General features: G+C 45.4%; 1 protein-coding gene across 1 annotated transcript; it reads right to left on the reverse strand.

Moving 5' to 3' along the window:
* Positions 1–2,958: 2,958 nt before the first annotated feature.
* LOC124272697 (acid ceramidase-like) lies at positions 2,959–11,676 on the reverse strand. Its single transcript, XM_046707882.1, has 13 exons — positions 11,582–11,676; positions 11,073–11,116; positions 10,581–10,665; positions 9,522–9,610; positions 9,192–9,270; positions 8,491–8,565; positions 7,848–7,893; positions 6,481–6,625; positions 5,636–5,693; positions 4,767–4,933; positions 3,679–3,846; positions 3,279–3,335; positions 2,959–3,128 (listed from the first exon to the last, which is right to left on the reverse strand). Exons 5-13 carry the CDS (start codon positions 9,199–9,201, stop codon positions 3,039–3,041), a joined length of 816 nt encoding a protein of 271 aa, XP_046563838.1. The 5' UTR covers positions 9,202–9,270; positions 9,522–9,610; positions 10,581–10,665; positions 11,073–11,116; positions 11,582–11,676; the 3' UTR covers positions 2,959–3,038.

The following is an 11,676-nucleotide window of genomic DNA, read 5'->3' on the forward strand; positions in this document are numbered from 1 at the left end:
ATAGTTAGTCGATAATAAGCTATATTACTTTCTGGTATATGCCAGCAATCATTATTACCTAGTTTCTGGTATAACAAGCATGATAACATAGTTTATATCATGTTATAACCAACAAGAAGAAAGCGAGATATGAGAAAGGAAAGTTGGAAGAGTACCATTCATAATACCATGCATGGGTCCATTTAGGGGAAGTATAATTTGTCTATAGCTACAAGAAGACATGCCTTTCTGAGGCATGGTGCATGTAGATTACAACTTGTCGAAACACTCATCAAGTGAACAAGTCATACATCTGTCGCCAGTTACTGGTGTATTACCGTCGCACGTTTACAAGTGGTTCAACGGGGCAGGTGCGCCATGTTGACAGACGGTCATGCTGGTGTAGACAGGCTCGATACAGCCGTAATCCCATCGTGGTGTAGTGTACATACTGCCCAAGTGTTGACTGCCGAAGTGTTGACCACTCGGTCACTCCACCCCTGTGATGTACAATGTTGACTGCCGAAGTGTTGAGCGAGGCAGGATGGACCACTCGGTCACTCCACCCCTGTGATGTACAATGTTGACTGCCGAAGTGTTGAGCGAGGCAGGATGGACCACTCGGTCACTCCACCCCTGTGATGTACAATGTTGACTGCCGAAATGTTGAGCGAGGCAGGATGGACCACTCGGTCACTCCACCCCTGTGATGTACAATGTTGACTGCCGAAGTGTTGAGCGAGGCAGGATGGACCACTCGGTCACTCCACCCCTGTGATGTACAATGTTGACTGCCGAAGTGTTGAGCGAGGCAGGATGGACCACTCGGTCACTCCACCCCTGTGATGTACAATGCCCATATGTACATAAGTGCTCTCTTACTTGACACCTTGAACCGTAATATTACCCTGAAGTGTGTGGGTAAAGTGTTACAAGCAACACGAACTGTACAGTGTGTGGTCGAATGTGTGAAGCAGAACTGATTGTGGCCGCGCAAATTCTTGTAATGATGTTAAATGTGTGTGTAAACATTGATTGGTACCACCTCTTTGCCTTATTTCCGTCAGGTAAACGCTGTCATGGCCAATTCCACCTGTCATTCTCAGGATAAAATTACAGTTACTACGCAGACGATAATTACCCAGTTTCTACGCTACACAAATGTCCTGGGTTGGGTTCCTGTTTTGCGACTACTGACGACTGCCACGCGGACGTATTGGGGGAGGAAAAGTTGTTTTACGCCGCAAGCGGCACTATTCCAGCCTGTGACCAGAGGGCGAGCGTAGGTCACCCTGTGAACAGCATGGAATGATACCCCACCTGGAACCTTGAGAACATAAAGGCGACATTTGTCGCCTCGCGTCGTCCAGAATTATATACCACTGCTTGCTGTGTGCAATCACATAGACCTCGGTAATCAGAGCAGTACTGTTTCCTTTCATGCTAGTGTAAGGAGCTTTTCCGACTTGTGAAATGTGGATTTATAAAACAAAATCACACGTTGCAATTTGACTCACGATGCCTGACTACATTAACTTAACACAATTAATGTTATTATTATTGGTGTTGTTGTTGAGGTTATCACATGTTGTTCGATGTGCCAGGATATAGCTGCTATATTGCTGACCATATCCTCAGATAGTTCACTCACTCGTCCATCGGTAACCCTCGAATACAGGTAAGGTTTATAGATAAGGTGAGCTAACAAATCATTATTCCTTTTCTGACCAAGTGGTATTGTGACGTCCCGACATGTGGCTGCTGTAACAAGTACGTTTGATCTCCCTGTTCTTTAAGTGTCATTTCCTAGCCCGTGGAGAGTTGAACGTGATTATAGTTCATGCGCCGTACAACCGGGCGGACGATAACAACCCTTATTGATCGACGGCCCGTGTCCGCAGATTTCATTCCTTTTTTAGACGGAAACACAAATGGAATCGGTAAAACAGAACTATATTATGAAGCTCATACAAGGGGCTACGCACTTCTCAATCCGGGGATAAAGAGATCAGCGGATTAATGACAGCAAGCTATCAGGAAGGACTTAGTTCGATGCTGTTATGGCGGACCATTAGACAAGCTTGTGTTGTGGATCTATTACAATAACTATATACAGAAAGGCCTAAGTATGCTTTGTCCCGCAAATAGAAGCACCCGTGACGTCATGAAGTGAACTAGTCCAGCCTGGCGTGGACCATCCTCGTTTGGCCAGGGTATAATATGTGGATCTATTATATACCTCCGTTGAGTCCGATCTTGAATATGCATGAGAGAGACCGAATACGTGAGAAGCTACTGATAAGATTGTGACGTCATTACATTAAAGATGTGAGGGTAGCGACCATGATAGGGTCCGAATTAGATGGAGATGAGTTATCGAAGATGTCGAGAGGGTCAAATGGTTGTAGAGTGGGTGTTAAATGGGCTGTGGGGACAGTACACGGATATCCTTCACTCATTCAAATATAGCCATTGAGATCAACCGATGTACTTCCTATATCTTCTACACCCATCAACACGGTCTACCTGTACAACCACTGCTACAGATGTTGATGTAACACCTTTGTTAACCCTAACCTCAGCAATATTCAAGCTTTATGACAGTTGCCTGTAAAAATAATCGACCAGACAATCCAGTGCGGACCAGACAATCCAGTGACTGGTATCATGAGCAGCTTTCCTCTCGCAACGGTCTACCTCTACAACCACTCCATCCAGACAGTATGATGACACGCCAAGTCTCTAACATTTAGACTGCAACAGTAAGTGTTACTCAAGTAGTGCTACCACAAAACTACTGCGACTGCTACCACGGTCACGACTACACCTACCGCTACCTAAAGGAGTGTTTGTAAGACCACATACATAGACCATCGCTCATGCGTTGTCTGTCTCGTGGTATCAACATCAGTGCCCCTTCAGACGATGGCTCAACGTTATTCATCTAGCGTGTATCGTTGAAATGAGCAAATCATCAAGTCCTCGATGACAACCTTTAATTACAACATACGTCCAATGTCTGTTATTGGTTGATCTTCCATGAGTTTCCATGACAACTATCAAAATGGGGGGCAGGGGTCGTCACATTCTCGGATCCAGCTTTCAAGTTGGCCGCTCTCCACGTGCATCAGAGCAGTGTAGATAGTACCCTAGTAGGGGAAAAGATTATTATTGTGTGTTATTCTTACATATAGGACTATAACGGAGGTAACGTAGCTATGGCAGAGCACAAGGTCAAAAGGGGGGACAACTTTGAACACATTAAAAGCTTTAGTTTGTATTCGAGACTACATACTTACCTTATTTAGGACGGGCTTCGTCGACAGGACATCAAACAGTGCAGGAAGAGATACCCCCTGTGGAAATAGACAAAGCCATGTACACGCCCGCAGATCGCATCCAGTGGCCCGGCGTTAAAAACGAACACACACAAAATACAATACCAGTGTTTACTCGTACAAGTTAAATTACAACTAAGTTAAAAGCCTACCCTCCACCCCACCCCAGGTACACCTTCTCTTACCCCACCCAAGGGACAAAGCTTCTCTACCCAACCCCGATGTTACTCCTCTGTACCCCAGGACACGCCCTCTCTCTACGACCCCAGTGTACGTCCCCTCTACCCAACCCAAGGGCTCTCATCTCCACCCGATCCCAGAGTACCTCTCTACCTGACCCCCAGTACCACCTCCCCTCTACCTGTTGTGTAGTCTCCCTCATGCACTGGTTCGCCGGGCCCCGTCGGTCGTCCAGAAACAGTGGCTTCATCCAGTGGTCGTAGTTGGTCTCCAGGATGTACCAGCCTCCGGCAGACGCCATCGGCCACACGTCTATAGCCTCATCCTTGTTGCGCGTGATCACACTGCCCTGGAGCCAATCAAAGTGCACATAGAGTGAGGTCCTGTTCAGTAAGAAGACTGTTGCAGGAGGTCCTCCAACAGTAAAATTGGGAACTAATGTCACAACATATGGACGCTCCAACTGTAATCGACATCTGTCTGTTTGCCCTGTCTGTGTTCCCGGTTCAGTAATATTTCTATAAATCATAGTGTTATAATCTCTCAAAGTGAAAATCAAATCAATGTAAATTACGATTGATTAAAATACGTTGGATCACTACTCCGATCACTATAGGAGCTGTGTATCAACCCGGGGCTCGCCCATGTATTCCAAATGGAATGGAACTATCGACACATCAGACTGTCAGATTATACCAATTCTTGTATCTCCGATACTTGAACACTGACTGTTGTCGTAAAGCAACAAATGCTTTGTGAACGACCTCTGGTGGGTTACTTGGAGAATGCAGGGGACAAGTGATAGCCTTGAAGTGAATGACCAAGAGTGGCAGAATTTCTGCTTGACCTACGACAGCATATATCATGGCGATAGAGGGAACAAGCCCATCACCAAACTGTACACCACCACCTGCTCTAATAGGGTAATTTTCTTACGATATCTTTCAATAAATTAATTAAAGGTCAGATAAGTTATTCTTGGCTTATTTCCTTTTTGGAATTAGGGCATTTGGTCAATAGTTGTATTTGCAGATTAGGAAAGATGCGAATGGAGCCAAAAGGAACGTAATAGTGTAAGGTCTTTAGAACGGCGCGTGAGGTTTTTACAATATCAACAAAATGATTTGTGTGTCTGGACGAAAACGTCCCATGTACAAAGCCTGTCAAATACACCATTTGTAAAAAACACACATAATAACTCCAAGTGTAACTTGATCAAATGTCACACTTCAAATCGACAAACTACTGCCATTGATCTTATTGAGTTACCTCCCCTGACGTCCTTCCCCCTAGGATATAGTAGATCGGAGCCAGCAGTGGAGTGCTCCGCAGCATGGTTAGTGCCTCTGAGTAGGTTTCGGCCGTTTCCAGGGCGGTGCGCGTCAGGAAGCCCGTGAAGGTTCCGTTCTTCATGTCCAGCAGCCATTCCAGTACACCTGTCCAACAACAACCAGGTCAGGTCAGGTCAGGTCTAGGCAGGGCAGGGCAGGGGGCAGGGCAGGGCACGTCAGGGTAAGACAATGTCATAGCGTCCCCGCAGACAACAGTGGTTTGTCCGGTCTAAACTCCATTAAGAGAGATTTAGAAGTTGGGAGTACTGAAGAAGGACAACAATGAGTGCATCAACAACATCTTCATTACAACAGGTCAGAGTGACGTTCCAGTGTTGGGTCTAACATCACTTGCATGGTAACGGTGTCGGAACCTACACCGAAATGTCTCTCCTATTGTAACAAAGATGTTTCCAAAGAAAATGTGATGAATTTATCAGCATGTACATGGAATTAAAGCAATCTATGACACCTATTCTTAATAACCTGCCAGGCTAACAACATATACACCTGTTTGCAGATGGTATAAATGAAATAACATGAAATGGTTATTAAAAGGTGAGACGGTTATTTCAACATATATCAGAGTTGTGTTTTGTTCTTCAGTTTGCTTGTTTTCACGACTGTTTTCAGCCCAGTGACATTCGTAGTATTTCGGTCCAAACAATTTTTAAGTAAATACTTTCTGTTGTCCGGCAGTTTACTACAATGCCGACATAAGTAGGTATGCAATAACTAGAAGGTGATGTAGGTGTTAAGTAAAGCTTTAACCTGTACGGTATATAATTAGTTTCATGTTATACTGACCAACGACACCTCCCCCAGCGTCCCCGCTACGGGCGTTCTCCGACACGCTGAATGCTTTCTGTAAAGAAGATGGTAGACAGTGTAGTACAGACTTCAGCTGGGCGTTATGTTCATATCTACACATCTACTTACATGTCACGTGTCAGGAAAACAGATGTTAACATCTGTCCTTAATTCAAGTTCAGGCATATTTCAATACGATGTATATCAGCAGAAAGAAATAAGGGGCTATCATAACTAGTGCAGATGTTTGGCTTGTGTTTGTCAGGAAGATGAGGGCAGGAGTTCGTTCTCACCCCAAATACTGGCACTGCAACCTGGGTTCAATTTCAATATGTTCCCTTATTTTTCCCTATCAGTATATTGATAAAGAAATACACTTCCTGTGAGGGTCAAATAAACAAGAAGAAACTAATAGGAAGAATTCACTGAAGTGTATTATGAAAAATAGATATAACGTTTGATATCTGCATTTATGGCTGACACTTTCTGGGCGTGGTGTTATGTATCAGTAGATGTTGGTGTCCGTCACTATATGTCCTTGATCACGTGATGACTGTGGGTATGGTTAACGCCTGTTTAACATAATTTCAGTTTACCGTGTGAGAGAGGAGTGAACTAACACGGGCTGTATATGCGCTATACACTCGCAACGAAATACGTAGCCATGGAATATAGAAACATATCACAGATCGTAATTTGGATTAAATCTGGGATTTGAACCCGCAAGTATCGGATCCTGTCACGACTAATGGGTTTTGGGAGTTATATACAATTATAACCCGGTTCTAGTGTTAATACTGACAAGGAAGAATGTACAGAACCAGTGATGCACACACACTTACCGGCTTCATCCCAGTTACAACCCCGACATAGCCTGCATAGTGAGCCGCTTTAAACACCAGGTTACCTCCCCTCATGTAATTGATGTTCACCAATAGAGGGCGCAGGTTTTCCGCAAGAAACCATGTCCTGTTTTTAATGTCATACCTGAAAATGTCATTCATAGGATTATTTCTCTGTGGAGTTTTGTTACAGACATTAGAAGAGATGTACGGACAATCGGTTTTAAGCTGAACTTGGGACGTTCTATTTGACCTGATCCCCTGGGCACGTGATGGGCTGCGTGATAATGGTTACTGAAGTGTGTTTCTAACCCTCGGAAGATTTGGATGTACATGGATGTACGGGAGACCGTAACAGTGTGTGGCCCGGAAGATCTCGGAAGTACAGGGATGTACGGGAGATGTACACCTACTGCCCGGGATGGATGTACGGGGATGTACGGGGAGACTAGTGTACACCTACCTGCCCGGAAGATGTTGGACTAGTGTACCGGCCCGGAAGAGATGTACGGGAGACTAGTGTACACCTACCGGCCCGGAAGATCTGGATGTACAGGGGTACGGGAGACTAGTGTACACCTACCTGCCCGGAAGATCTGGATGTACGGGAGACTAGTGTACACCTACCGGCCCGGAAGATCTGGATGTACAGGGATGTACGGGAGACTAGTGTACACCTACCGGCCCGGAAGATCTGGATGTACAGGGATGTACGGGAGACTAGTGTACACCTACCGGCCCGGAAGATCTGGATGTACAGGGATGTACGCGAGACTAGTGTACACCTACCGGCCCGGAAGATCTGGATGTACAGGGATGTACGGGAGACTAGTGTACACCTACCGGCCCGGAAGATCTGGATGTACAGGGATGTACGGGAGACTAGTGTACACCTACCTGCCCGGAAGATTTGGATGTACAGAGATGTACGGGAGACTAGTGTACACCTACCGGCCCGGAAGACCTACGGGAGACCCTACACCTACCCCAACGGGAGACTAGTGTACACCTACCTGTCAAAGATGTACATGTACACCTACCTGCCCGGAAGATCTGGATGTACAGGGATGTACGGGAGACTAGTGTACACCTACCTGTCCGGAAGATCTGGATGTCCAGGGATGTACGGGAGACTAGTGTACACCTACCGGCCCGGAAGATTTGGATGTACAGGGATGTACGGGAGACTAGTGTACACCTACCTGTCCGGAAGGCAATACAGTGCGTTTGTGACAATAAGGTTTTGATGTAATTTCCGAAATTCCTGAAATAGACGTTCTGCTGTTGATATTCAAACTAGACCGGGGGTTTAGAGGGAATACGATATTACTGTGGTAGTACGGCAAGATGACGAGAGATAAACCTACCCTTCCCCAAACTCAAAGTCCATGTTCCTGGCGTGGTAGAGTTCCCCTGCAACAGAATGTTAGAAACTTAGCATGTCTCAATGTCATGTAATGAAGTGTACATATACTCACAGGTGTGTCTGTACCTTACTGTAGGCACAAACACATACTATTCCGTAGGCACCACTTTATACCATTCTGTAGGCACCAAGAGATACCCTTCTGTCAGCAGCAATATGCACCGCTTTGTATGGAAGCAGCATCGTTCGTTCTGCAGTCACTATTTGCAATGTATACAGCCCTGCAGGTAACAATACATCCGGGCGTTCATCGTTTCATTGTTACACTGCGGTAGTGCTGGCATACTGTTCAAACCAAATTTACTCACTCATTCAGTGTGTTGCATCCTTAATACATACATAAAATCAGGACTACTTCTAATCACAGGCAAACTGTAGCGCAAATAGGGTTGCTCGCATATAGAAAGACTGGTAATTTTTTCTCTTTGTTGCGCAACCCTATTTATTTGCGCTATTCTCGAAACGTTCGTAGCCCTACGAACTTCTTAAGTCCATTCTTTACACATTGGCTACGATCAAAGTTACGAATTCTTAGGGCTACGAACGTTTCGAGAATAAGGGCCCTGGTTTTTAAGTTGACTCACCTTTACTGTCCTCGGCGACAATGGACGTGCAGAACGTGGACATCTCGTAGAAGATGTTGTACAGGACGGCGTCGGCTGTAACGACACAGGTGTGGAAGATAAGACAGTCACATGACCTTTCTGCTTGACTGTAGTTAGTCGTCAGTGGGTTTGTATGTTCTCGGATAATCATGAATATTTTGGGGATACTCTTCCAAGTAAAGACTGAGCACACGATTTCATAAACATATCTCTCACTTTATGCATGGCCCCTAACCTATTTTGTTTAGTGTATGATACAGCGACTTCAAACGATGGGACGCTGAAGTATCCAGTAACGACAATGGATCCATCCCTACTACGACCTCATGGTGGAGGAGTTTCGAGACTGTATAACACGGCCGTGGTATTCTTATCCAAGCAGTATTTCTGAACTCGCGGTTTATTAACCAAAAACATGAACAGAAGAAAAGATTCTTTTCTAATTTTACAAATATTTTGTTGTATGTTTGTTTGTTTGTTTTACGCGGCACTCAGCAATATTCCAGCTATATGGCGGCGGTCTGTAAATAATCGAGTCTGTACCAGTGATCAACAGCCTAAGCATATACCTACACAATTGGGATATTTTGTATATGAATGTGTTTCTTAGATGATATTCTATTGAACCACGCGAATGGGTTACTGTTTAACTTGTGTTCAGTCCTCTTTAGTCAGCTTACCCAGCGACATGCCTGTAGCGTTGGCAATGCCTGCTATCTCCCCGGCAAACGGCTGTGGCAGACGCTCGTCCAGCTTGCCCTTCAGACGAGATATATTGATTACATATACATTGTCACACTCAACTGCAAGGATGTTGTTTGTTAGCTATAAATATCAGAAATCTTTTGTTGTCTTTTGTAACAAAACGCAAAGGAATACATGTACATGAATGTTGGAGGGATTTTATGACCCTTCTAACGATTGTATTTTCTTCATGGGAAAAGGCGGAAAGGCATGTTTTCGTTATTTTGTCCCATGAGTATATTATTATGACGTCAGACGCCGCTTACCACGTTGTTTCCACCCAGTCTACCAGCAGCTTCATGTCACGTCCATACTGCTCAAGACTCGACTTGAACTTGTCCAACAGCCGGCGGATCTGAGGGAGACAGGCGAAGTGACTGACATATTTTTGTAGTGTATGGTCAAACAAAGAGCACGGACATGCCGAGGCAGCACAACGATACTATAATCGGATTGAATCTTGGATTCAAACCCAGGACCGACAGCTACGGGTAGGTCTAAGAGACGTAAGGGGCGTGTATTTTAGTCAAATCACGTCAGTTTAGCGCCACTACGGACAGTATTTCAGTGACGCCATGACGTGTTGCCCAGCTTTATGTTGGGGGAAACCCTGAACTGATGCAGATCCTGGATGTTTAACCCATCAGCACCTGTATGATACACAGAGCACATCACCGTAGAATATAGTAGGTGTTAATTGTGTCTCTCGGCCACTGATATTTCATCCATAACAAGTCACAAGGTCACGCTAGAAATGGACGTATCACCGTGACTGTTCATCACTTGCCGCGGAGGGATACACGGTTTTGTTTGTTTGTTGTTTAACGCCGCACTCAACATTATTCCAGCTATATGGCACCGGTCTCTAAATAATCGAGTCTGAACCAGACAATCCAGTGACCAACAGTATGAGCATCGATCTTCGCAATTGTGATACAATGACATGTGTCAACCAAGCCAGCGAGGCTGACCACCCGATCCCGTTAGTCGCCTCTTACTACAAGCATGGGTTACTGAAGATCAATTCTAACCCGGATCTAACGGGTTAGGGATGCACGGATAAGGAGATGCAGTACCGTCAGCTAACTTGTATAGATAGTCTGGAGGATATGACTCATCTGTCTACTATCAGAGCAAAGGTACACCTACTGCATTAGACACGTCATAGTTCCGTACCTGTACAGTTCCTGTAGATACCATACAACAACATGGCCTTCATCAAAGGCATTGCGGGTATTATGCAGGAATTCACTTTGCGTCCCCGAACGCGATGTGAATGCAGTGTTTGCTGAAGGCGACGTAAACCGCCGTGTTTTCTCACTCACCTGCATCGTCTTCGGCTTCACGACGTGAACCCATCTTTGCTCAGGTGGAAGGTCAAGGTCAACCGTAAGTGTTTCAACGCCGGTCCTGAAGGAAGGAAGTATTTTTGCACTCTCGCGTTTTTGACTGATATATTTCATATGGCCGGACCACTAATACGGCGGGCAAACCACTATCTGAACATTGTAGAAAGGCAGAAGCAGCTATGTGTAACATGACTTATATCTGGGTTGCACGTTCTTACTAAAGAACAAATTCTTGCACCTTACTGTGTTGAGTCCCACCCGGGATTGGGCAATGGGAGCCGTGGCAGTTGACACTTGTCAGAGGGGTTCGCTACATTGTCTAGACTACCAGTTATAGGACTTCATTTTTGTGGCAGCCTCGGTGTGTTTGTCGCTGACTGTGGTGCTGAGAGCGTGGGTTCGACTCACGTTTCAGGAGCCTCCCTTGCTCCAGCATCTTAATGGTATGGTAATGATAGAGCTACTCACTTAGAGGGAGGGGGGTAGATGTTTTTCTCACAGGTGACGTTTTCCTGAAACAGGTGAACATGGGACGCAGTTAATATAACAGCTAAATAGGTACAAAATAAACACAGGCAGTTGTGTATTGTTACTTGTAATCTGCAGACTTCATGTGTTGATACTTGACAAATGAACCGGAGGTGGTTTGTATTCAGTTTAACACAGTGACTAGTTGTACACACGGCTCAAGCTCTGGGGTGTACTTCAGGCTCCATTTAAAGACTGACCGTCGCCGTTACATGTGGTCTGGACCAGGTAATCACGTGTGCTATGACCATCGTCCTACCCCGGGGGTGGATGCTCGCGTGCATTCAACCACGTGACCAAACCAGACCACCCAATCCATTTAGCGTTTCATTGATACAATTCATGTTTCGAAGGAAAGAAGATAGTATGTGCTTCACAAAATGCAAAATGATAAATTAAACCATGCATCCAGTAAGCATGCTGCTATAACTATAACGCGTGCTACCTACACCCAGGGCGAGCGACGCCGTCGTCAGCAGCAGCAGCAACACATTCACAACCGTCGCCATGTCTCGGGGATGCAGGATTATGTCGGGTGTCCGAC

This window comes from Haliotis rubra, unplaced genomic scaffold, assembly GCF_003918875.1.
Source record: "Haliotis rubra isolate DU_JTF1 unplaced genomic scaffold, ASM391887v1 Scf172, whole genome shotgun sequence".
NCBI classification, from domain to species: domain Eukaryota; kingdom Metazoa; phylum Mollusca; class Gastropoda; order Lepetellida; family Haliotidae; genus Haliotis; species Haliotis rubra.